Source organism: Poecilia reticulata, chromosome 2, assembly GCF_904066995.2.
Source record: "Poecilia reticulata chromosome 2, P_reticulata-male-v2, whole genome shotgun sequence".
NCBI lineage: Eukaryota > Metazoa > Chordata > Actinopteri > Cyprinodontiformes > Poeciliidae > Poecilia > Poecilia reticulata.
Genome location: NC_088831.1, coordinates 26,751,525 through 26,778,729, shown reverse-complemented (window position 1 = coordinate 26,778,729; position 27,205 = coordinate 26,751,525). Strand labels below are relative to the sequence as shown.

The 27,205-nt window shown below is 39.4% G+C and overlaps 3 protein-coding genes across 4 annotated transcripts; 1 reads left to right on the top strand and 2 right to left on the bottom strand.

The window, feature by feature from the left end:
- The first annotated feature begins 2,703 nt into the window (after positions 1–2,703).
- Positions 2,704–8,442, top strand: lamp1b (lysosomal associated membrane protein 1b). Its single transcript, XM_008434985.3, has 6 exons — positions 2,704–3,087; positions 5,965–6,158; positions 6,230–6,358; positions 6,471–6,537; positions 7,168–7,338; positions 7,428–8,442. Exons 1-6 carry the CDS (start codon positions 3,027–3,029, stop codon positions 7,565–7,567), a joined length of 762 nt encoding a protein of 253 aa, XP_008433207.1. The 5' UTR covers positions 2,704–3,026; the 3' UTR covers positions 7,568–8,442.
- Positions 8,443–9,846: 1,404 nt separating this feature from the next.
- LOC103480080 (growth hormone-regulated TBC protein 1-A-like) lies at positions 9,847–15,399 on the bottom strand. Its single transcript, XM_081602048.1, has 8 exons — positions 14,767–15,399; positions 14,218–14,363; positions 12,610–12,768; positions 12,380–12,504; positions 11,324–11,420; positions 10,780–10,952; positions 10,497–10,682; positions 9,847–10,379 (listed from the first exon to the last, which is right to left on the bottom strand). The coding sequence occupies exons 1-8, from the start codon at positions 14,826–14,828 to the stop codon at positions 10,278–10,280; spliced, it is 1,050 nt and encodes a 349-aa protein (XP_081458174.1). The 5' UTR covers positions 14,829–15,399; the 3' UTR covers positions 9,847–10,277.
- Positions 15,400–16,758: 1,359 nt separating this feature from the next.
- dcun1d2a (DCN1, defective in cullin neddylation 1, domain containing 2a) lies at positions 16,759–26,494 on the bottom strand. Of its 2 annotated transcripts, XM_008434829.3 has the most exons (7): positions 26,360–26,494; positions 24,227–24,443; positions 22,802–22,970; positions 22,351–22,481; positions 22,194–22,276; positions 19,548–19,644; positions 16,759–19,455 (listed from the first exon to the last, which is right to left on the bottom strand). In XM_008434829.3, the coding sequence occupies exons 1-7, from the start codon at positions 26,360–26,362 to the stop codon at positions 19,376–19,378; spliced, it is 780 nt and encodes a 259-aa protein (XP_008433051.1). In that variant the 5' UTR covers positions 26,363–26,494; the 3' UTR covers positions 16,759–19,375. The 2 variants fall into 2 exon arrangements, with proteins under 2 accessions (XP_008433051.1, XP_081458173.1); XM_081602047.1 differs by lacking the exon at positions 26,360–26,494 and having other exon boundaries at positions 24,227–26,338.
- Between the last annotated feature and the right edge of the window lie 711 nt (positions 26,495–27,205).

Here is a 27,205-nt window from a genome sequence, read left to right as displayed (position 1 = left end):
AAGCTAATTCTGGATGCAAATAATAACTAGTGGAGTTAAAGCTCAACTAGTTATTGTGGAGGAATAAAATTGCCTGCTCACGGTTTCGTCTTCAAATCTTGCAAATTAATGTTTTCTTTCTATTGGAACGTCTTCACCACTTTTGAGAATATTTAACATTCACAAAACTTTGACTGAGCTCTCTTTTTGGCAACAGAAAAACCTAAAAATATAACCGTTTAAAAGGAATAAACAAAAAAAAATGTCTAATTTATTTATTTTGCAAATGAAAATAAAACGAATGAATGAAAGAAAACTATTTTTTTTCCTTCACTGTAAGATAAAAAAAAAATAGCATTGCAATAAGCAGATTATTTTTCTTTTAGAAAATGACAAAAGAAAAGATTTTGCTCCAAATAAAAACTTGGAGCAAATAAAAACAAAAACTACGCAGTCAATGTATGGTAAGCATTTATCAAGCACAAATAGATGCAGACAGGCTTATCTGACTGCTCTACGTTATTCAGCCATCTGTAACTCTAAAGGTCAGGAGAAATGTTAAATGTTAGTTAAATGTTAGTGGGTTTGTGTTGAGGAAAGAGAAACAGTTCAGCATTCTTCCAAAGCCTTGTGCATTTCTGTAGTTGCACAATCACACCGATTTGAGAAAAACATCTAAACTGGCAGCATGCAGATATTATAAATATCGTAACAAATCCTGTGAAATGTGCTGGTGTGTTTGGGGATAAATATGAGGGTAACAAGCCAAACATTGATTTGTAAATAAATGTATACCTATGGAAAACGCTGCGTGTGGAAAAAGTTGGCAATTTTACTAAGAAAAATCTGGCTATTAACCTTAGTGCCTGGTATTAAACTGAGTCTAATTGCTGATGAGAACGTGCAAAGGCGTTCGCGATGTCTAAGAGATCCAGGAAGGTGGGAACAACAAGTTGTTTCCTTGCGTTACAAGATAAAACATAAGTATAAAAGAAACCCAATTTTCATCTTACTTTTTTTCAAAATATTCTTCACATGAGCTTTAAAATGTAAGTTTTCATCAATTACAACCCCCAAATATTTGTAAGAAGACACAAGCTCAACAGAGAAACCATTAAAGAATAAAATACAGGGCAGAACCTGTGTAGCCTCAGTTTCCTGTTCTTAGGTGACATGAACAGCACCAGGTGCGGTTTCTGCTGCTTTCAATGTTTGATGTGTCAAGTTATCAGTGAAATTCTGCACACATCTTGGTTTTTAACAAGTATTTGCGCAACTGTTTCCTTTCCATCATGTGAAATTAGTCAAGCCTTTTCGCCTCCGATATCACGCAGTAGTCGGATGTCTTCTTTTTTCCAGGCAATCTCGATAAACTGGATAGACGGTTATTGTTTGTGAAGATCCCAGTAGCAGTTTCTCAAATGTACTCGGTTCAGACAATCAGTCTAAAACAGCTGTGCCATGTTAGAAATCAATCAGATCCCGTTTCTCCCTGATTCTAAATCACATTAAACTTCAGGAAGTCTCCTCACCAAGTCTAGATTCAGAAATGTAAATATTTACTGCTAAGAATACTGATTTCTTATTTGTTCCAACAGCAAATTGAACAACTATCTCTAGTAAATCGTCCAGATTTACTAGACTGTTCAGTAAGTGCAAAGTGAGCATGTTTCTGTTTTTGCTTCTATAATTGATAAAATGGTTTCCTAACTAATAGCCAGTTTCATGGAGTTTTTATGAGTGCTTGTGCATTAATAATTAGCTGCATAGCTTTCTTTTTGACTAAAGTAACATCACTGTTGGACAATGTTTCCTATCCCATGAAGCTGTTGCAGAACTGCAGAGCTCCTTCAGTGACAGACTACTGCATCCATGGCAGATACAGGATTATTATCGCAGATTCTTTCTCCATGCAGTTCTAGGATCTATATCTCTGCTCCTAACAAACTCCGTAAATGTTTAAAAATCTTCTGTTTTTGCATATGTCCCTCCCCCTCCCCCCCCAAGTCTTTTTTTTAATAGAGCCTTATGCACTATTAAATGTATAAAATACACATAAGTATTTTGTTGTTTTAATGCAGGTATTCATGCACAATTTGTCATTTTAAAATCATTCCACTCACTTGCATGTTTCCCTTAAACGGAGTGTTATTTTCAATATCTGTGCAGCTTTACTTTTCCTAATTTGTAAATTTGCACTTACTGAACAGTTTCTTCTTCATCTTTATATATATATATAAAAAAAAAAAAATTCCCTTCTCACCCTCCGCGGGTGATCTGTTTCATCCTCTGAGCTCGGGTCCTCTACCAGAGGCCTGGGAGCTTGAGGGTTCTGCGCAGTATCTGCGCAGTATCTTGGCTTGGCTATATATATATATATATATATATATATATATATATATATATATATATATATATATATATATATATATATATATATATATATATATATATATATAATTTTACCTTAGTCTATTTAGTTCTATTTACTTTTAAATTGCTGCTTGTGCACCTGAATTTTCTCACTTTGGGACAATAAAAAATATTTCTATTATATTCTATGGTATTTGTAATGAAAAATTTGCCAGGCCTTTAGGTATGTGTTTTCTCCAGCTCGACTGTTTCGTAATCACAGCCTTGCTTGCACCTGTGTCCAGACAGACGACCTCAATCATTGTTGCACTGAATAAATACTAGTGTTTGCTGGTTCGGATGTCACGTGACTTTCTCGGTGTTTCTTTAGCGAGAGTCACATGACCCTGATGTCAGTGCTAGCAGTGGTGATAAAGTGTCAAATGCGGGCTTATTGACCTCTAAACCTCTTCATACAGACAGAAGAAATCTGAGACCAGTTAACACCGACTGTATTAGGTTTTTCTTCTCAGTAACATTGCTTTATAAGTCTTCTACTTTCGTCTGTCTTTTTGTTTTTCTCTTTTTTTGCGACGCCAACGTTAGCCTAGCTAGCACGGTCCAGCTAACGGTAGCTAACTAGCTGTTTGTTGTGGTGTTGCGATTTTTTTTTTTATCCCGGAGGAAAAAAAAACATGATCTCTGCTGGCGGACAGCCTTGGCGTTGGATGGGAGTGATGTTACCGCTCATTTTAGGTGAGTAATTGCTTTACGTTACAGCGACTTTACTGGAGAACAACGTTATCAGCTCGAAATCAGGCAGATATTCAACCTAAATGATATGTTAAAACCAACCAAGCAAGCATGCAAACGGTTACTAATATGATGCAGTTAAAATAATCAAAGTTTTAAGTTTTTATGTACGTATTTAATGTGCTTTATGGAGTCACGTGAATTTCTGAAGCTTTCATTTTCGTCCTCGCCCGCTTCTTCTCCAGTTGCTTGTTTTGTTTCAGGTCAGCCTTAAAAAGTGAAGATGGTTTTCTAAAAGTTTAAATTATGAAGAAATGGCAATCTAATCATATCTTTGTTTTTTTTTTAAGTGTTACGCTTTAAGAGTTTAAAACATTACATGACTACATGTGAAATCCTTAAATTTCATCTTTTAGATATTGCCATAAAACAAGCAACAACTGATCTGTCTTGACAACGCTTTTATTTAGCAATAATGAGGTCAGGTTTGTTGTTGTACAATATATCAATTTTCTTTTTTAAAATGCAGCTAATATTTTTGCCTTGTGGTAAGAAAGACATTGAGCTTGCATTCTTAAATCCTAAAATTAGGATCCATTAACATTTTTCAAACAATCTTGTAGTCTGCATGGCCTAATTTGGCATACAAGTGATTCAGATATCAGACCATCTTCAGGCAAATCAAAAACTGTTTTGTCTGATCTTAAGTTTCAGCAATAAGCCCTGAGTGCATAAATTTAAACACAATATTTGTCATATCGTTTGAAATTCTCTAAACTGCAAACCATAGTAGTGATTTAATGAGCTTATTTTGGGTGACTGTGAACAGATATGGGTAAGGCTGGGTATTGTTAACCTCACAATTCAATTTTGAATCTTTGAGCCACAGTTTGATTAGATTTTGATAACATTTTCAATTTACTACCAGTCATTCTGTCATTAAAGCCCCATAAACTCAAAGAACTACTTTCACTTTTTTCCCCCTGCATCTAAATGAAGTGATATTGTTAGATGATGGTCTTTGACTGGTAACGTTCTCTTTATTTCAATCTGTGAAATGCTACAGAAAACAGGTTGACAAATGGTATGTTATTCCTCACAAGGTGATTCTCACAGGGTTAATGGCTGAGAAACAAACATGCAGTGGATGATAAACTGGAGGACGGAGAGTCTCTCAGGCCTTTGTCGGATTTTTCTGGTCATCTTTTGCATTAGTCTCCAACTCTAGTCCCCTGCTGCAGGTTTAGGTCACAGGTGTCACACGAGGTGGAGGTAATTAAGCCATTTCATTCCAGTGTTTTTTTTGTTTTTTTTAATTTTTATTTTATTTTATTTTTGTACGTGTGGCACATTTAAAAACTGCAGGACGGCGGCCCTTGAGGACTGGAGTTTGACACCCCTGATTTAGATGCATCCTTGCTCCAACACACCTGAATTAAATGAATGGCTCGTTACCAGGCCTTTGCCAACCTTGATGTCATGCCGAAGAGGTGATTCGGTGATTTGATTCAGCGTGTTGGAGCAGATAAAAGCTGGAGGAATGGAGTTGGACATTTGACCTACATGTAGATTTTTAGGTCTTCTCTTGCAAATTGCAAAGAAATGTCATATGGCTTAAAACTTTTGCACAGTGTGTTTAATATTGGAAGATGATTAAATTACTGTGGGTCTTATCCAGTATATTTTTAAATAAACTACTTATAGACTCGAACTGTAAGTTAAAGTAGCCGACTTTTTGAACCAAGTCAGAGGTGGAAATGTTCGATGTGGTTAATTATTGGTTAATAGTAATTACTTCTACGCTCTTCTATCACAGCCCAAATATGCTGTTGGTAGTTAATCATTTTCAGTGCGTCGCATGAGATCTGGCCTTGTTTTTTTTTTTGTTTTTTTTTCTCTTCCCAACATGCTTTGCATTGCTGATTTAAATAGTCAAATTTAGTTTTGTCTGCTTGGCTACCATTATCCTTTAATCCCATCACGCAACTGACGTTTTGGTTGTTGCTCTTTGGTGCTTCTGCAGAGGCTGCAGCTTGTTTTATAAATCAGGTACTCGACCAAAAGGGGTGTCTTTTGTTGTTGCCCCTATGTCTTACTTTTTGTTTTATTTTTAAAATCCATTTCAAACTCAGCAGAGCTTCGATTAAATTGTGCAACCCTTGAAAAGGAAGTGAAATGCAGCGGTTCATCGCAGTGCAGGATAAGGACCTCCTAATCTTTCTTGTAAAACGACTTTATTCATCGTAATTTTGTTGTGTAATAGTAATGAACACATTTCTGGTGAAGTGTATCAAAGCCTTCACCAAACTGTAAATTTCATTAAAATCTCCACCTTTGCAGATCAAGGTTTCAATTTCATTTTACTCAAATTTTCAGACGTTTTTAACTAAGTGGATGCTTCAGAATGTTTCCAAAATCTCTGATTATGAGCAAAGTTTTATTATTTTTAGCAGTACTTCAAAGTGCAGAAATTTGCTCAAATAGTTTTTTGACATTCACATATGTGATTATGATTAATATTGATTAGTTGAAACCTTAAATCATTCCTTTATGTGCATTATCTGTTTGATACTGTTGGGGTGAAAAAAGTATAATTTCTATGTGCTAAATCATGTTTGGTTTTTTTTGTATTAGTTTGGAGACCCTGTGTGGCTGATTGAAGTGTTATGATAAACATGCCTTTTATAATTTGATTAAATGAGGTCATGCATGACTAGAGCTTCTTTTTTTTTATGGAAATGTTTTAAAAATTAACATGGTTATATCTCATCATTGCAAAAATAATTTCAATCGTAAAAAGTAGCATAACTTGATATCATTACGAACAGTAGACGTTTAAGAAACATAAAAGGAAGACGTCTGATTCATTTTGTTTCGCAGCTGCCTTCCTGCATCAGAGTTTTGCCACGGTCACCACGCCGACGCCCGCTCAAACCACCGCTGCACCACACAAAGATCCCGGTCGGCCCGACAGAGGGAAGTACAACGTGACCAACAGCAACAACACCGTGTGTCTACTGGCTTACATGGGCCTGCAGCTCAACATCACTTACAACTCCACCTCCCAGAACAAGGTGCCCACATGAGGCGATTGCTTAAGCGAAACCGCAGACGGGCAGCGACTGTAACCCTGATTTGTTCACAGACCGTGCAGGAGGTGGTGAACGTCAAGCCCAACGTGACGCTGGCTTCAGGCTCGTGCGAAGCAGACAGGGCCGTGCTGGAGCTGAAGACCGACGCGAATAAAACCGTGCTCACCTTTGTCTTCACTCAGGCGAGTCTCTGCATCACGTTGTAGTTCCTGTGCCTTGCCACTAGATGGCAGCGGGAGCTTGAGGTAAACCTGCTCATGTTGCTGTGAGGCTTACATGGATGTTTGTCTGCAGAATATGACGTCCGGTACGTACCACCTGAGCGAAGCATCTCTGACGACAAGTGTGCTGGGTCTGAAGGGTGAGCCGCCTTCTCTGCATCTGTCCTGTTGTGTGATGACTTCTTTTTTTTTTTTTTTCCATGGTGATGGATGAATTTATTCTGATTAGCTTACAAACACATTTTTCTTTAAGTTTTCAGATGAATGACAAACTAGATTATCTGTAATACTCAAGTTAAATTCATATCAGTGTTTTTTATATAATCAGCTTTCTGTGGTCATTAAATCTAATTCCAAAGACAAACTTTGGAAACTTTACTGACAAACTCTCAGTAAGGGTGGACATTTATCATATTCTTTATCATGATAAAACTTAGTCCAAGCATTTTTGATTTATCACAACAAATTCCAGTTTGTATTTTCCAAAACCCCAGATTTTCTGCATTTGTAGGCTTAATTTTATTTTTCAGTGAAAATATCAATTAAATTGAAAACATGACTAAATGTGGTTACTTTGTGCAGTTTAATGATACAAATCACACAACTTTTTGTGACTTTGTAAATCCCTCTGTATCCAGTCCAAGACCAGGTGCTACTTTAACAATAAGATTGATTTTTGTTTTATGTGTCTAGTTGAGTGTTCAGTGGTCATGGAAAGTAGGAACCTCAGAAATGAATTCCTGCAGTTTACCAACTCCTCTGTTTGGCAGAGGGAAACTTCTCCGCTAAGAACAGCAGCCTGGACTTCCTGCCTGGAACTCTTGGATACTCCTACATGTGCCGCATGGAGCAAACTCTGACTGTGACCCAGAATTTGTCCATCAACACCTTCCAGGTGCAGCTGCAGCCCTTTGGGGTGTCGGGAAACGCTTTTGGAGCAGGTAAAAAAAAAAAAAACACGCAGCAACGCATGCTTACAACGAAACGATGATCCAAGAGTCTCTCCTTACCGTTGATGTTCCTTTCTCAGCTGTGGAGTGCCAGCTGGATGAAGACGACATGTTGATCCCCATCATAGTGGGAGCAGCTTTGGCGGGGCTTGTCCTCGTCGTGCTCTTGGCCTACCTCATCGGCAGGAAGCGGAGCCACGCCGGCTACCAAACCATCTGAGCTCATGGAGCGGTTACCAGATGCCAGAGCAGGGCTTCCCCCATCCTGAATTTAACCACGCCACCTTTTCCCCCCCTCTCTGTCCCTTCATCCTTTATCTATCTGTGTGTTTACTCTTCTTCTTCGGCTTCATCAGTAACACTAGACATGTGCTTTCTGAACTGACTTCTTTCATACTAAAGGGACTCTGCTGGGGGATTGTAATGAGATTCTTAACTCTTCACTGGCACCCAGTAAAGCAGGGGATGCATGTTGATCAGAGCGTCACGCTGCATTCTTCTATTTATGATTTTTTTTTTTTTTTTTTTTTGTGAAGAAGTGGGATCTGAGCAGATTACTTTTCCTTTTTTTTTTTTTTTTTGGGGTGGCCATTTTTTTTTATTGGTATTGCCCAAAGTTTGGTTTGTTATTTAAAAAAAGGGAAATTTTCTGACAGTTGCATTTCATTAAATACAAACATTTCTAGGTCACGGGAGCAGTTTTGTTAGTTTTTCAGCCCAGTTTGGGGTTTTGTTTGCTAAAAGGGAAAGATGTTGCACTGAAATATTTCAAAGTGGCCAAACACTCCTGTTGGTGTTGATCGGTGCCTTCCCAGCCGGGATGTGGGTGGGATCCAGTTAAAGCCAATGTCACACAGGACCTCCCTCACTCAGTGTGTTGCCATGGAAGAGACGTGTGTCTCGCATAGCCTCCATGTACTGTTACTACAACTAAAACATGCATTGTTACAAGGTAGAATTAAATATTTATGCATCGTTTTTCCCCTCGTCTTAATATACAGTTATTTAATAATGTTTTATTGGACTTGTTTGAACTGTTTTTTTTTTTTTTGTTTTGTTTTTTTAAAGATGTCAATAAAAGTGAGAAGGAAAGACGTTGCCTGTGTTGTTTTTCCTCTGCTGGTCAGACCCGTTTCTGGTTGTTTGAACTCCCTAGAAGTGGAAGTGAAATGACATCACTGACGCCTGGCAGAGAAACGTGGAACATCACAAAATGTAAATATCAGTGAAAGAAACTGTTATACAACTATTGTGCAGTATTCAAAGCAAAAAGACTAACGTTTATTAAAATTCAAAGAGTAAAACTGATGGGTTGAATTCATAACTTAATTTTGCAGGATATCTGCTGAAATGTTGAAGTTTTTTTTTTTTTTTTTTTTTGCCCCCATGGATGCTTTCGTATTTGGAAAACTGCAAATTTTTTACTTTGTTCAAAATTATAGATCTAAGCTATTTTACTTGGGTCATACAATGCTTAACTGGAACAAAATGAAAGTTTAAATGGTTTTTCAAAGACACAAAAACTAGAACAAGCTTTTAAAAGAGGAACATTAATGCATGACTACAAAGGCTTTGAAATAAAATTCTGGAAAGTGTGGTGTGCATTTAAAGATGTCTCAATCTGCTGTGAACATCCAGAGGTTGAAGCTCAGTCTGGTTGGATTAAGAGTGCATTAATTTTAAAATCTCTCTCAATCCTTGTTTGAGCTTTGGTCTAAACTTTATTATAATGCTTCAATCTAATGGTCTTGTTTAGGGTCAGTGTCTTGCAGACTGAAACCCTGGCTGAAGGTTTAGTTTTCCTCCAGTATTTGGCTCCATCCAGCTCACTGTCCCTATGACTTTATGATATTGGCGCATCAATTTCATTGTGTTCCTCTGCCAGAAGGAGACCCAATAAAATAGTTTGTAAAGCTTTAAGCGTAATATTTATAAAGCGCTATGCTTAAATTGGTCAAGTTAGGTAGAGATTATGTGGCTCAGTGCCTGTACTCTGAAGAACACATCCTTATTTTTTGCATTAGTTTTCAGAAATACAAAAAATTTGATCAGTTTATATTTCCCCTTTGATTAGACATTTTAGACATAATACCTGAAGATTTCATAAATACCCATTGTGCAAAGGCTGGTGTTTTCTTTCCATGTTGGTTACAAAAAACTAAATCTGTTTTAAATAGCAATATATTTATATCCTTGTTTTTGTCTAGTGGAATTAAGATTTTAAAAATTAGGTTCTGAATCTCCATCTCTTAGATGCTGCAACCCTTCAGAAGTCATGTATCTGTTGCTAGATCTAAAAAGCTCAAGACTCGATTGAGCTCAGAAATGAACAGGTAGACTTGCTGAGATTTCATTTTCTGAAGACTTTGGACTAAAGTGTTTCGAACAGTAAAAACTACAGATTAGGAGCTAATTACATTGTCACTTCCAGCTAAATCAGACCCTTCATGACCTCTTTTCTGTTAACAGCTGAAACGGAGTATACACATCTCGCCAAAGTCAAGCTGTACATTTTTACTTCAGTTCAACTCAGGAGACACAAAAGTCTTCATGGGAACATTTGGACAAAAATGTGGCAACAATTAAAGTACGAAAATAACGCTAGGGATTCTAATACTTTTCGCAAATAATAAAAATAAGCTTCACCGTAGGAAAAGTACAAAGGTTTTTCAGATAAAATCTAAAGGAAAGGCTCAGAAAATTCACACCCAGGCCGCTGAATTACAGTGTAACAAATCTTTGTACCTCACAGTATCAGAAATCAACCAAAGGCTCTGCTAATATATTGAGCAGCAAGCAAAACGGGGCTTCTTTCTTCTGTTTTATTGCCTCCAGGCAGTTCTGTTGCACACTCACTCAGGTTTGCATAGATTGCTTTATAATTTAAAACAAGTTAAGGAAGATAAAATTGGTGGGGAGGAGACTAAACCTCACGGCTGTCGGGATTCCTCCTCCAAGATTTGTCTTCTGCATTTCTCTCTCAGTTTATCAACAGTTGTCATCGACAGGGTCCCAGGTTCTGTGAATATTTTCTATAGGAAAAAAAAAAAAAAAAATCAGAAAAAACGTCTTTTGTTAGAATAATGTATGTACACAGATAAACTAGTTGGACTGATGTTGCGCTTGTGCCCTTGACCTTCTCGCCTCACCTGCATGAAGTTGTGGCAGTCGAGCGTGAAAGACCCACACGTCATCTGCTTGAAGCACTCGCACACGTCGGGCAGTGAGCGCGCTCTCAGCAGCTCCGTCTGGTGGTGGAGGATCAGAGTCAGAGCAACTCTGAAGAGAACCTTGGAGCCCTCGTAGAAAAGGCAATCCCAGATCCTCAGGACCGTCTGGGAAGAGAGAGGAACGTGGAGGACTCCCCGTTTGATGGTTGATCTTTGGTCCTAACGTTGATTCTGGGGTCAGAGCAGTAAGTTTTTCCCTTACCTCTATGGGGAGGATGTCGATGTAGAGGCAGATGAACCAGCGCGACACCACCAGTGTCCATATGCCGGGATACTGGGCCATGAGCTGTCCCACCGCGGGGGCTTTGGTCTTCACCAGCTCCCCGAGAACCTCCTGGTCCGTCTTCAACCCCAGCATGGCCGGGCTGTAGTAGTCTGAGCGGCACATTTAGATTACCGTTAACCTTCTTTTTTTTTTTTTTTAGTTTTACAAACAGATTACAGAAACCTTGCAGTTCAAGTACGTTCTCGCTAAAAGCAGACCGCAGTGTGCTAAATGAAGACTCCAGCAGCTCTAGGTACCGTTGACATAAACGCGCCAACAGAAACGCACCGAAGATGTTTCACTAGCTCGCTTGATATCGACAGCACACCAGGGGAAATAATCTCACTCCAAACTGTGAAGCGTCACGGTTTGTCCGTACAATAATCCACCATGAATTCAAACCAATCGGCCGGATGTGCACAGCTGTTTGCGTTCATCCGCCCGGGCGGATCGTTCTTGGTCAAGACGCGAATAAATCTACCTGGGAGTATTCTGCCCAGCAACGCGTCCATGAGCCAGAAGGACTTCTCTTCATCCTTGGTGATGATGATGAGGTAGCCTGCGATGAAGTTCATCCCCTGGGAAAGACAAACCAAACTAAATGTTCAGCAGATGCATACAGAAAAAAAAAAAAAGATTAGTTGGGTGGTTTTCTATCTTAAATATGTATATTTAAAATCCTATTTTAAAGGTGATCGAATAACTTGAGAACATATACAGCTCTGGGGGAAAAAAATGAAGAGACCACTGAAAGTGAAAACCTCAGTTATTCCACCAAATATTGATTTCTGAACTCTTCCTGAGTTCAAACTTTAGTGTTAAATTTGTGCTTGGTATTTCGGAGACATGTCAGTAGTTCATGGAGTAAAAGAACAATGTTCTTTTTACTCAAACTTAAACATATTAAAAGTAAAATCTGAGAAACTTTATTTTTTTCCAGAGCTGTATGTGGAGAAGCTAAGAATGCCCTCGAATGCTGAAAATGCCCGAGGTCAACATTTTAATCTGTTCAGGTCAAAGAGTCAAATTAAAAAAAAAAAAGAAAAAAAAAGAAAACTACTAAACAGCCCCTATTTAAAGTAACTGGACAATAAGCTGCTGATTTTTGCATCCCTGAAATATAGCAGCTAGATGAGTCTTGGCTGGTAAATGAAGCCTTATTCAGGCTGATCAAACAATTAGGCCCATTGGAGAGACAAATACGTAGCAAGAAAATATCAGGTCATAAAAGAAAAACTCTGAGACTCAAAGACAGAGACAGATCGCTGTCAAAATGAAGACACACCTGCATGAATGTAAATACTGAGGGTGTGCCTTCAGATGCAAACCACAGGCAAGAGTCAAGAACAAGAAAATATTTGCAAAGGAAGATCTTCGGAGAGTTATGAAACAACATTTTTCAAAGAGCAAAGGTCTTGGTAGGAAGGCATAATTGAAAGAATACGTTTTAGATAATGGCTACTTCTTTTAATCCCATTAAAGTTAACAGTCCGTCCTGTAGAACGGATGTGAGAGGAGAGCGGAGCGTTTTGCCCACCTGGCAGTAGCCCACGGCCTGGTTGTGGTGTCCGTATGCCAGCAGCACATTGAACAGGACCTTCTGCAGACCCTCCTCTGCTCGGCTCTTGAAGAGGATGTTGTCAGGAAAGGTCCGGTGCATGTCTGCCCACAAGGCAAAATGTCACCAGTGTTGGATTTGGGACATAAAAATGGCTGATTTCTTTCCTTTAATGATCACTTTGAGTGCATAAAGCAGGATGGCCACACCTGTGTGAATGGTCTCCTTCAGCTTGGCGTCGTGCTCCATGGCTAAGAGAGACTGGTAGTAACCCGGTTTACTCTCCAGTTGTTCCTGAGCGCCGCTCGCTGCCATCCAGATCCTGGCTCGGTGCTCATTGGGAACGCCTTTACGCACAAATCTTTTCACTTAAAGAAACAAAAAAAATCCAAAAATAGATTTTCAGAGGTCACAGTGACTGGCAATAGCATTCAATCCCTTTGAGCCGTTCATCTTTATGTCATGTTACAACCACATACTTCAATGTATTTTATCTTGATTTTATTTGACAGACCAAAACAAAAGTTACTTGGTCTGAAAATCCCTAAATTAAATAAAGTGTGATCTAATGCTTTAATGCTTTGAAAAGTCCCTTTATTCAGAAAATAGAGTCCACCTGTGTTATTTAAATCTTGGTATAGTTGCAGCGTTTCTGTGAAGGCCTCAAAGCTTCGAACATCATGAAATCGAAGAAACACAGCAGATAGATCAGAGATTAAAAAGGAGGACTTCCAAATGATTTCAAAACTGCACAGTTTACCAAAACACCTGGATACAATGGCTGACAGTGTTCTTCAGTCAAATGAAGGAAAAACTTAAGCATATATTTTCGGACCAGTGAAAATAACTTTAACAATAAAGCAGATCCTCTGGCCTCTTTATCATTTGGCTAAACCTTCTGCATGTCAAAAACATGCAAGAGGTTTGACGCTTTAAGACTATCAGTGCAAATCAGAAATCTGTGTTTATTGCAGAGTGCCAAGATGAAAACCATTGTTGAAAGAAAATCATAAGAAATCTCATTTAAAGTTTGCTACAGCTATAGCAAATGTGGATGATGCTTTGGTCAAATAAATTTGATCAAATCAATAGCGTCCGTTTGCATACCATGCTCTACATGTGACCAAAAGCTTAGAGCAGGGGTCACCAACTCCAGTCCTCGAGGGCTATCGTCCTGCAACTTTTAGATGTGTCTCTGCTCAAACACACCTGGATCAAATAAACTGCTCATTTCCAGCTTATTGCAGAGAGGAATGAATGCTGGTGAGGAAGTTCAGACATTTTGGAGCAGAGGTGAATCTAAAAGTTGCAGGATGGTAGCCCTTGAGGACTGGAGTTGGTGACCCCTGGCTTAGAGAAACAAAACACTGGACATCACCCTGAACCCACCGTCCCTAATGTAAAGCATGGTGGTAGCAGCATCATGCTGCTGAGATGCCGACCTTCAGGGACTGGGAATCTGGTTGGAGGTGACAGGAAGATAAATGGAGCAGGACATCGGGGCATCCTGGAAGAAAACCTGTTCGAGTTCATCTTCCAACTGGGCAGTGACCCTGAACATACAGCGAGAGCTACAAAGAGACAATTTAAATCGAAGTGTGTTCGTGTGTTAGAACGGCCCAGTCAAAGTATTGAGTTAAGTGACTAAACTCAATAGTCCCTTAACTCAAGTGTAGACTTGTGTTCTATGTCCTGCTTTGTGTTGGTTGGCCTATCAACACCTGAAATCTCGATTAAATGCTTTGAGGTTTGAGGCGGTTTCATGGCGAGGCGGTGTGAGAGCTTGTGTGAGGGACTGTACGGATTGATGTCTGTACCCGTCAGGTTCTTCTCCACGTTGGGTTTGTCTTGCAGGAGCTTGGACCACCTCATCGACCTTCTGTTGAGGACAGTCACGTACTCATTCATCATCTCTTTGTAGGAATCGTAATCGTGTCGCCGTTCGAAGCCGTAGGGGTCGATCCTGCGGGGGCGAACACAATCCCTCTCTCATCAGTGCACAAAGCCGACAGAAAAAGCCAGACCCTTGACCCCTCCGCCTCTCTGTGTCTTCCTGCTGCACAGCTAACTCCCCTGGCCGCCTCCACTGGGTTGGGTTGCTGCAGCCAGGTGATCGAATGCCCCGGCTGGATGAATGGTTAAGTATTAAATTACGCCCGAGTGGAGTCGGGAGCAGTCTGTGTTCTTTAATAAACACCAGAGCTTCTGTTTCTAATGGTGGCCTGATGGATTAAAAGAGAACAACAATGATCCGAAGAGGAAGAATGTGATGCAAATAGGCCTGCTGCATAAGGTCACCCAGGAGGAAGCAGCAGGCGCTTAGACTCTCCCCAATCTAATAGCGAGAATATATTAGAAACGTTTACCTGTCAGTGTCTTCGCAGCACGCCGGCGGCTGAGCTGCACCTCCTTTCGTTTCTCTGTCCATCGTGAGACAACCCCGGTCATCCACTGAACATACAAACAACCTCCAACATGAAGGTTACTTCATCCCCAAGCGCCCAGAGAGCAACAGGCTGCTGTGAGGGTAAATAACAAAGCAGCCGGAGTTTTCAGTGGCTCACCTTACAGCTCGCTCTGAGAGGAGGGGCCGCACCGCAGAGGTAACATCCACGCAGGTGTGCACTTTATTTGCACACAAAACAAACGGAGGGAGAGAAGCTCCTCCTGTACGTGACGATTTAATGCGAGCGAAGGCGGCAGTTCAAAGTTTCACGTTTGGACATTTCTCTCGGTGATGAAAACGAGACACAGAAATCCTGGAATCCGAAGTCAGATTTAGAAACCGACAAAAGTCTGAAACTTATTTCCTCCAGATTTCATACCATCGATTTAACCGTCACCAAAAATACAGAAGTTTGATTCAGACCAAAGGTGTATAAAAGAAAGTAGCAATTATGCCTCCTACTGCTTGTAATACAGCCTATTACTACAGTATTATTTATAATGGTAATTTATACTTATGTTGATGTAGTTGTACCTATTCAACCACCAATGATTTTAAGGTTTATAGTCAAATCTCTAAAGTTATTAAACGTTTAATTGATTACATAATAGGATTATATCTAAATTCAACAGAAAATCCTACTTCCAATTGTTTCTGGAGTCTCAAAATTAATCAGCGGTGAATAATCAGCACATAGTGGTCTCAGTTGAACCCGAGGGGTTCAGTGGCATCGCCAATGGCAATGCTTTAAACTACATGTTGGCCAAATTAAGAAAATTATCCAAAAACTTCAGAAACCACACAATCCTCAATAGTAACACCTATTACAAGGAATTTTAGCTGCTGTTTTAAAAAAACACTGACATAATCTTGAACACAACCATGCATTGTGTTTGAATTGGAAGAAAAAGTGTCAAATTTATCAATGCTGCTGTATGAAGACAGGATCTTTTTGTCCTTTCCCCGTACTGTGTAACTTCCTGGCAACATTGAGAGTAAATTATTACGTTGATCTGAACACTGTCTATGAGCGCCCCCATGAGGTCAAATTCAGAATAACGGCATTAATCACAAAATGGGTGAGACTGCTCTGCTTTTGGAGCCACTTCAAGCATTAGAAGCTGAGTGACCTTCGTAGCCGCAGACAGAGAGTCTGCATAGCGTAGCATGGGACAAAGTTACATTCCTACTGAGTCACTGTGAAGACATTTGAACGGTGTTGAGGTCAATTCCAAAAACATATATGATGTATTGTCATATTTTTGACTTTTCATAAAAATCAACGACAGCGTGAAACAAGCTTGTTGTCTGATTACATGTACAACTGTTTTAGATATGTAGAAAATGAAACTAAACCAATATTTACTTAAAGCAGCACATCCTCACAAGTAAGTGAAGGCAAACATACAGTGAATGTGCCTGGAGTTCTGGGCAAACATCTATTAAAATTTCTTTATAGACTCAATAATAGCGTTTGACTCATTGGAGTAAAACTGTGACTTTACACTGACTTTAAAGCATAAATAGTGGTAAAATTATAAAATTTATAAAACAATTAAACGGTTGCTAATAAGTTCAAAAAGTAGTAATTTATAAACAACTTATGATCATGTCTCATTTCTTACCTCAACAGTAAGAAAATATATGTAAAATAAATGTAAATACTGTCTATAATCAGTCTAGAAAACTAATGCGAGTCCTTTAACAATCCTCGACGAGACAAAAAAAGAGTTGCTAATGCAAAACAAAATCAATATCTGATATCTTGATATTATATCGCCAACCACCTTTGCTCCAAAGGTGGTTGGAGTAAAAAAAAAAAAAGAAAAAATATCTGAATCAACATTTTAACCCATTATAACACAAATTAATAGAGCAGCTCCTTTAAGGTAATCATAGTTTCCCAATAAAATATAGTGCCCAATATACATTTTATTTAAGAATAAAATAAAGCATCACCCAGCTCTTATAAGAAAAAAAAAAGACACAAAGAGGACAAGCAGCAACTTCATCAAAACATCGAGAACAAATGAGCTCTAGTTTAAGACACATGGTCGTCTTCTTTCTACCGCAGATCAGTGGCACAAGGTGTCCCGCAACGTGAGTTCGGTTAATGACCAAGCTCATCTGACTCATGGCAAATAATAATAATTTTTAAAAAAATTTAATACTTTTCACAACTGCATCACCATATTTCTGCTTTATACTTTGCTGCACAGCTGTATTCTGGGACATTTCCATGATCAGTCTCATCAAACAAATAAGCTAAATACATCTAGGATTATGGAAAAACTCATGCTTTATACTTCTCTCTCAGATGAGCGATATACTTAGGCTACAAAAACGATGCATCGACAACACAGTCTGATGTTCACTACCTGCAGTAACACTGAAACGGATTGGGTGGGACAGGTACAGAAATATCAGACAGGCATTTACTCTTAAGGCTTACTCTGTTGTCCTGTCGTCGCTTTCTCAACTTCTGAAGAATAAAAAACAAAACAAAAGAAAAAACAACTTCTCGCTGCCAAAACACACAGATTTATGCCATGCAATCCTACAGGTTGAGCGTTTCTTAACTGTAAAGTTTGAAAATTAGGTTTTGGAGTGACACAAAGACTGCCGAGGGGGTTGTCTGTTAAAAATAATCATAAAGAAAGATGTCTTCTAGACTGATTTCAGTTTTTCTTAAAGAAACAGTGAAAAAATTCGACTACATTATATTTACAACTAGGCATGGGCCGGTATGGGATACTCACAGTATTATTTTTTTTATTGGGTGAAGTCATAAAGGTGTAAGCACAGATTTAAAAATACATTTTTTTGATGGTTTAACTTGCTTTTATTCCAAACAATCCTTGCAATGTTTACCAGTTGTATTTTTAAAAGTCAAATTGGTATTCTTGTCAGCATGAATAAAATGTGGTTTAATTTTTTTAGCCGACTGACCAGCAGTGCTCAGCAACAGACTTGGGAGGGACAAGGCGGCTTTACTTTACACCAAATATGTTATTTGCAACCCAAACTTTTGCCATATAAATTAGTATTTTTCTGTAAGATAAAAAAAAAAAAAAAAAAAAAGCAAAATTTTTTCAGCCAGCTGACCAGCAGTATGCAGTAACATTGTGGAGTGACGAGCATGGCCAATGACCGCATTACTTTACATTTTTCAAGACCAGAAATATTTGCAAATGGTCAAATCATGCTTTTTGTAAAGCATGAGAAAAATGCAGCAGCCTTTTTTTGTTTTAGCTAGATGATGCACAATTTGCCCAGAAAAAGGTGGGGGAGGGGCTGCACTACAATGCAATGTGTGCGCTATATATATATATATATATATATATATATATATATATATATATATATATATATATTTGTACAAATACTTCAAAACAGTAGAATTAGTCTTTATAAGCATTAGAAATAAGGAACAGATTTGTTTTTCATTTTTTAGCCAGTTGTTAAGTAGTGTTCAGCAACAGGTAGGAGAGGGGTCGGTCTGCATTAATCTGTGTTGGACACACCTGGAGAAAACTCCTCACTTGAGCACTTTTTCTGGCACCTCAAATGTCTTTAAATAATAATAAATAAATTGCAGACATAAAGTTTTGAACCCGAAACGTTTCAGAACCTTGGTTACGCCTCGACAGCCGGCCCATGCCTACGTACAACCACTCAGAACCGAAAGTATCCAGACAAATGAGCGAGTATCAGTTATCTAAATTAAAGCACGGCCTTTACTTTAGTGAAACTTTATTTCTGAAACCAGCCCGAGGTGACGTAAAATGATTTTAGAACATGCTTTCAATGAGCTCACAACTCCATGACTGGACATCCACCGAACAACTAAACCAACAGCATTATTATCCATAATATTGAGGCATCACCGTTTAGAGATCTGAGCATTTTACTGTACATAAAACAATCATCTTTTTGCATTTTATAAATTGAACATAATTATATTATTCTTCTTATAGCTCTCTTTGTCATCTGTCCCATTAGATACAGTATGTACAGTTAAAAACTGCAACAGTTCTGTTGGTGCTGGTGTCGCGAGCACTCTTGTCCCAAAGCTGGAGTTAAGACATGGGATGTTTGCACAGTCACACAGAGCTTCATATACCAAAACAAAGATGACCTGGAAGAATCTTAAAACACACAGCTCTCTTCTGTCCTGTCCGTTTAAAGAACGCACAGCGGGTGAACCTCGTGTCGGTGCCGTGTCCTCGTCGGCCCGGTGGTGAGGCTGTGGCGCTCCTCCCAGAGCAGAGCGCAGGGGGCCCCTCCGGGACGCTGAGACACTGGCGATGTCCGTACGGCGCCTCCGTCTCAAGGAGACCGAAAATGTGGCCAGTTTGTTTCTCAACTCGGCTCCCTGAAAGACGGCTTCAAGTGCTTCTGTTTTCTCTTCTGAAGTCTACAGTTTTTGTTTTTTTTTCCACTTTTCTTTTTTGTACAGAGTCTTAAAAAAAACTATGATGTCGCTGTGAAAGAAACAATGTTCTGGCTTTCCAGAGTCGGGATCGGATTTAGAGAGTTTTACGTTTGGATCCTGTAACAATTGGTCGAGCGAATTCCACAAAATCATCTATAAGGACGGGCCATGCACCTTAGGAGAGAGCAGACATGCACCGTTAATTAACTCGTGATGGAGCAGAGAAAAAGAGACGCTCTGTGTGTATTTTGTTACTGCAGACTCACCTTCCTCGTCATAGTTAGACATGTCATCTGCAATCATGTTACCAAAGTCCAACAATAAGTTCCACGTGTCCTTTGGGATGGATCGTTTATGATGTTCCTGTAACGGACAAGAGCTGATGAAAACACAGCTTTACACCTTGTTTTCCCCTCGCCTTTAAAACAAATACATCTTCATATCACAACAGGCCACGCTTCTTTGAAGCTGCACAATACTGATGGACCAACTTGTCAAATTAAATCCAACAAATGTTTTATTCCAATCCACCCAGTTTATCTTTCTGGTTCCAAAGGTGGGACATTTAAAGCAAAATTTGATTATTTGGAACTTTTTCCAGCATCTGATGGTTTTGTGTAGCACTTTAACTTTGTATAATTATTGCTATGCATAAATAATTATATATTGATTTCACTTTTTGTTTCTGTTATAAGTTTCAATTCAGCAATCACCAACTGATTCCAAAGTTCAGATTAAAGATCTTCTTGAGTTAACATGTGAGATTTCTAGATTTTTAGTTAGCATTGCTTTAAATAAACATATCAACTTTATATACATATATATATATGTATATATGTGTAGAACCAGCGGGGCTGTCAGGACACCATGTAAGCTAATAACTTCCTGTGTAACAGCACATTAGTACAGCCTCCGTCTGGCATCCTGCATTTTTCTCTGAACTTTTCCCACTAAGTAAAGGACCTCATGTCTACCAGCCTACAGTTAATTATGGGGCTTTTCAATCCTTCTCAGACACCTAAACACAATGGTTCTCCAGGAATTTTAAGTTGCTCTTCCCCTCATCTGCCTTAGCTTAATGTTTTGAGACATTTTCGACAAAAAAAAAAAAAAGATACTGAAATTATTTAAAATCTTCATAAAGTTTAAACCCTAAACCTGTCAAAAACGATGAAAGTTAAATATCTACATTAGCCAGCGGTTTCCTCGTGAAAGTTTTTGAACAAAAAAACCCCACAGATTTATGAAATATTCACCCATATTGACTTTAGACTCTCTTTTACATTTGCTCGCTGAGATCCAAAGGTTTTCGGCCCAAATTCACCTGCTGCCGAGGTGCATGGAGAACGAAAGTCCTGATGAGGTGAAGACTGCAGTAGTTGGAGTTATGTATTCTCTGATGGACTGCCTGGACTACAATAAATGTTATTTAAGTAAGGTGTATCCTGGCTCATTTTGTCTGCAGTACATTTGGTGTTGGCAGGTAAAGCAGTAAAAAGGTTATAAGTTAGCTACAATGCTTTCAGTAAACCTTCTTAAGACGGAGTTTTTCCAGTAGCTGGATAGACGACCGATTATCTGCATCTGCGTTTGCTTCACCGCATTGCCACTTCCTTTTCTTCTGAAACACTTTCCCATTAAGTTGTTGGAATAAACAAATACTTAATGGGAAGAAAATTGAAGGCTCGCCTACTCTGGACAAACAATATTGTCATAAGATGCTCCATACTTGAAATGTGCCCACTACTAGCACTGAGTTAATGCACAATTTTTATTTTGTTTCCTTCAAATATGTATTTCAGCTGAAGTGGGCTTCTTATTTATAGAATAAGCTTCAAAAATATGTATTATGCGTTATTTTTAACAGGTGTGAGAGTCACTGTGTATTATAGCCATGCAGAGTGTGAATGTACGGTATGTTAAATATTATGTCCTGTTGGATGCTACGTCCAAACAATACTTTGTAGGTTTGATTTACTGATAGACAATAATTTTGGCTCAATGTATCTGGCGGCTCTAATTTTCACAGTAAAAAAAAACAAGCCAGTGAGATTCACCAGCAGCTGTTATAATGTCGGCTTTTACACCCCTGTGTACAACACAGGTGTTCATAGTAGGGTCCAAGAGCCATTTTAAGCAGATCCCTGACTACAAAAGTGAAATACAGAAGGACAAAACTACAACTTTTCAATTAAAATCTACTTTTAAAATGTTAGATGCAACATAAAGTGATCATGTTTACCAAACTTTCTGATTTCCTTCTATTTTCGTGGTAAACAGAACCACAACTTCTCACTAAATTAAACTCTAAAGTACACCTTTGTGCATCCAAATCTGCGTTTAATTGCTTTATTAAAACTTGGCTAAATACAGCAGGTGTTTTCAGATGAACACCGACCTAGATCCTGTTTTTATTGCTGAGATTAAACTAAATGTCTTTTTCGGTTTTCTTCATTTGAGCTCAAAATGACGTTTTGGACCCACAGTCCAATTCACACAAAAAAATCTGATTAGTTTATTACTTTTAATTGAAATGGGTTATGCTTAGTTTATTGTTGAGTTGATAAAAAGACTAAAAATGAGAACATTTCTGGTGATTTTAGGTTTTAAGAATGTACATTTTTTTTTAGCACGCAAGTACTTTTGAGCTTATGATTTTGGCCAATGTGACAAAAAGTTTGGACACCCCTTGCTCAAGATGTCTGGACTGAACCACAACCCCACAGATTGAACCTCTAACGACGGATTGTGTCCAGTTTCTTATCTTTTAAATTAAATCTGAACTCAACCCATTAAGTAATTTCAGTTCAGTAATATAATGCACAAAAGCTAGAGACTGCACAGGCTTTCAAATCGGGTTATTAAAGGGCATGAATGATGGGATATAAATTACTGGCACCATTTTCACTCACCAAAAGAAATCTATTCCAAAGATCAAGGAACTTAAATCGTCCTGACAGAACCAGGTTCCAGTAGGCTACGGCCATCTCCAAATCTGCAACAAGAGGAACGGCTCAGATTTTTAATCTGCTCAAAACGAGACCTCACCTCAGCTGACATTTAACCTACCGAGACCTTTCTGTCCAGGATTTTTGGCAAAGTTAAAAGTGAACTGGTAGAAGTCTTTGAACTTCCCGCTGTCTTTTAGCTCCTGCTCTAATCTTGGCAAAAGGGCTTTCAGTTTTTCTGGACTGTCGCACCTATAAAACAAAAACAAAAAAACAGTCCAGTTATGTCCAAAAAAATAACCACAGGCTGGCATAACCCAGCCAGTCGTGACAGGACCGCCTGGATGCTGAAGACGATCTGGCCGACAGACTCGGAGACACGAGCCTTAAAAGTCGAAACATTGCAACTTTCTCATTGAGTCATCACACGAAGACACAGAATACCCGGGCCGTGGGCGGATCTATATTTAGCCGGCCTTCCCTCCCTCGGAGCTACAGCAGGAGAACCACCAGGAGATGAAACTAGGAGTGCAAAGCAGGCTGCTGATAAAAAAAAAAAACACAACACTCACCCCAGTTCTGTCATTCCATCCATGAACTCCTTCTTGGTGAATTCGCACTGAGTGGCGGCGTGAAACTTCCACGCAACGACCAGCACGGTGATGCTGGCCGGGTCCAACGAGAGGTCGTCACAAAACTGCTGGATCCCGTCAATGCCGATCTTATTTTCATCCTGGGGATCTACCGAGAACAAAGAGCCGGGTTACTTTTCTCCGTTTCGGATAAAGCAAAAGCACAACTATGTGAAGCTTTCTACATCAACATCAGATAGCGATGCAGAGATTTACAAAAAAGCTTTGCCTTGTTACGTCACAGCCGAAACCTCGGACCAACACAACGTAGCGACATCGATACGCAGTGGGACGTGAGACATAGACGATGTGGAAACTTTTCAACAAATAGAAATCTGAAGTTTGGCTGGAATTTGCGTTCAGCCCCAAAACGCCTTTAGCTGCAATAACAGCTGCAACTCATTTCCTGTATGATTCCAATTTACGCAACTAGAAATAAGACATTTTTGCAAAATCACTCAGGCTTAGTCAAACTGCAGGATAAACACGTCAATGCTCGATTCTTGCAGATGGTTTGGACTTTGACTGGGCCACTCTAACACATGAATATGCTTTGACCTATAACAGAGCTGCACAACATATCAAATTGCAACTTTGCTTTCCAATAATGCACTTGGCCAGTAGAATGGACTTGTCTTTTATGCCTACAACGGATATAGATTTGCATACCCCAAATCTGAAAGCTCAGATAGAAGGGACTGGGACATTATGATGATGGAAAATAAACTTCTCTTCATTGCAATATTAAACAATAATACTACAAGTGGCTTATGGTAGAGGGGTCTTCTTGTAACGTTCTGAGGGCCACTCTTCCATAAAGGCCAGATTCGTGGAGTACGCAACTAATACTTGTTTGGGTTCTCCCACCTGAGCCGTGGATACCTGCAGCTCATCCAGAGTCATCGTAGGAATCTTGGATTTTTCTGTCGTTAATGGGAAGTGGCCGTCCTACCAAGCGGACATGCCTCGGTAGCTTGACATTTACAACCAACGCCTACTTTAAACTTCTCCTAAACGTCATCTGTGACCTGCCTGCTGTGTTCCTGGGTCTTCATTAAGCTGTTTGTAAAGTAATTTCTCAAACAAACCTCTAAAGTCTTCACAGAACAGCTGGAGCGACACCGAGGTTATAATAAACGACCTCTGACGGTGAAAACAGTAATGAAAGTTGATTGCAAATACAAACCACAATCTTTTTTTCTCTACTACATAATTATTCCCTCCTTTGTGTTGGTCCATCACATAAAATCCCAATAACATACGCTGACTGTTTATGGTTATAATAGAAAAGTTTAATGGGTATAAATACTTTTAAAGAACTGCGGTAACAGCATGCAGAGCAGGATGTGAGTTATCGAGCCTTACCTTTGTAACGATTGTAGAGCTGTTCCAGCTTTTTCCGGTCCACCGAGGTTTTCATGGATTCCTTACAGTAAAGCTCTGGATTCTGAAAATAGTTGTCTGTCGCAACTTCTAGTTTCCAGTCATTTTGCGTGAGGCAGTACACGGCCGTCTTCTCCCCAGCCTGTGTGAAGGACATGAACTGCCGTACCTTGTCCCTCTGCGAAGACTTCAGCTTATGCTGCGCAGACACGGCACAGGGGTGGTCAGAGACAAGCGGCATCAGACCGGGCAAAACAGAAACCAGCGCACAGACACAGAGAGACACAAGAATGAAAACAAACAGCGAGACGCAAACATTAAAACACATCCAGGAGGCAAGAAATCGCTCACAAACCCATACAGTAACCCCGACAAACAGGCGTTTAACAGGATGGTAATTATACGCTGTGTGAGAGCAACACAGGCTCTTCTGAAGAGGGATGTTGTGGGTACTCAGAGCACATGCTGTACCCCTGAGGGCCCCGCAGATAACTACAGTCACAGACGTAACATGAGGATGGAAATAAGATGCCATCGCGAGGAGCCAGAGGTGCAACAAGTCTGGAGTGTAACGCAAGCACTGTGCCGAAAATACTGAGAAATATAAAAATAAATAATTCAATCAAAACAGGCAGGGAGCGCAGATTGCAGGAGAGACTTTAACTTTAAGTCTGCTCCAACCAATCATATATGAGTAAAGAATACTGAAACATAAAAGTGATACAGTGCTAGTTTATAGGTATCTATATGAGGCCCAGAAGCTTTCATAATACCTTAAGCAAAGCTGCACATGACTATCTTGTTTCCAAACACTATGGTTCAAAACCAAGTGAAAGCTTGTAGCATACCGTTGCCATCTTAAAGTCCTTCTAATGGGATATTAAGGTGCTGGAGAAAAGACCGGTTAGACACCAATGTTCTTCAGCTGTATGGACTATAGTATACAGTAAAAAACATTGCCTTTTGTCCACCTGTTGCTGTGCAATGTTTGACAGCTGGCGGAAGAAAAGACAACTACATTTTTCTCATGCAGAAAAACCCAAATCGGCTGTCACTCTTATAAAACACAGTTAGAAAGCTATTAGCTGGAAAGCTGCTTTAGATACAAGCAATTAGTCCATTTTTGGTAAAAAATCTTTAGGTTGATACTTTTTGTTTTCTTGTTTTTACATGAGATTACCATATGGTGACAACAGTCCCAGTTTCCAATGAACTGAATTGTAGATTAAATCAGCTACAGTGCTACTGCTCATTTAGGTAATTTATCAAACTTAGTTTGGGAGCTTGGATGTGCAGATCATCTCCTATGTTTTCATTCCAGATGACAGATAAGCAAATGCGTCTGGGCTTTGAACCTAAGGGCTGAACACAACTATGCATTTGTAGAAATATCCGCAGGGTGCATAAAATTGTACTATGCATTTTTTTTCCCCCTTCTAATATTTCTGACTTTACATTATAACGCAAACTAAGCAAAGTGGTCAAACTGAAGGGAAAAAATCTCGACCAGCTGCATCATCTGGACACTTCTCTGCAGAGCAGTATTTCCTGGAAGCGAAGACTAAAGGTTGAGTTCAACGAGCTCTTATTGACCCGCCTGACATTTTTACTGATTTCTGTCATTAATCACGCGTGGATTGAGATGAATGTTCCGTTTGCCTTTTAAGACGAACCTGGTCATCGTTGGGAAACATTTGGGTTAGCTTTGTCTACATCCCAGCTAGTAACTTGCACTGGCTAACGCTAGCCGAGTTAGCCAGAATGTATTGACAACAATCATGAGGATATATCCTCCGCACAAAAGTGTCAGTGCTGTTATGAACAGGCCGAGATTTTAGTGAAACGACCCCATCCGTGTTTGAGGTCCAGCGGTTGACCTGCTTACAGCCGAAGTTACCAGACTGCCAAAAAGGGACGTGTGGCTAATGCTGCTAGCTGCTCTCAAAATATCAACTGACCTTCCCTGAAACAGCAGCGAAAACAATTAACTGAGCACTGTGAGCCTCGCAAAACGCGACACATCATGCGCTTCGACATTATTCCATCAGTCTTGATAGATAAGCCTTCATGGCACAAAAGCAAGTGCCTGGGTTTGTGTTTATTTTGGTTACCTACCATTTTTACACCCGCTGTTTGACCAGTTTAGTAGCCCGTCTGTTGCTCCATGTGCGCATGCGCGAAGGAAGTAGCTGAGCAGAAAGCAGAGGTTTGCAGCATATGTTCTTGTGCAAGTTGCTTTATTTCGGGGACCAAATGAGGATCCTTTCAGATCTAAACTAAAAGGAAAAATAAAGCAGCTTGCGTGACAATTCACGAAAATATTCTAATATTTCTAATTCATTATTTAGTGTACTCCTCTTTGCTGTAAAACATAACTTACATAAAGAAACAACCTAAATGCTTACCCTGACACCCTGACACCCTGACACCCGCTTATCTTTGCAGGGTCATGGGGGACTAGTGCCTATCTGCAGCAGTCATTGGGGAGAGGTACGGTACAGGGACACAGTCCATCATAGGGCAATGGTTGTTTTCATTAATTATTAAAAATTATTTAAGTATGTGTGTGTGGACATTTTAAATTCAGATGTACCCAGTTTGTCAGTTTTTAACTCTTCCTCCTCATATAGCCTCTTTAAAAGAATGGATAAGGACTGTATTTGTACAACTAATCTTATTTGTTATGATGACCCCAGTTGACCCACTCATATACAATCGTACTGGCATGTATGAGTGAGCTGCATGCTGGAACAGTTGTTAGCACTGTTGGGACACTGTTGGGTGTTGTACATTACTAACCTACCCTTATTAAATGGGTCTGTTGATGTCATGATTAAACCATTAATTTAAAATATCCACACTAGATCAAAACACCTTGATAAAATACATAGCTATCGTGTGAGCATTAACACAGTATTGAGTTATTTGACTACTTTCATCGAGGTTTCAGTGACTGAAACG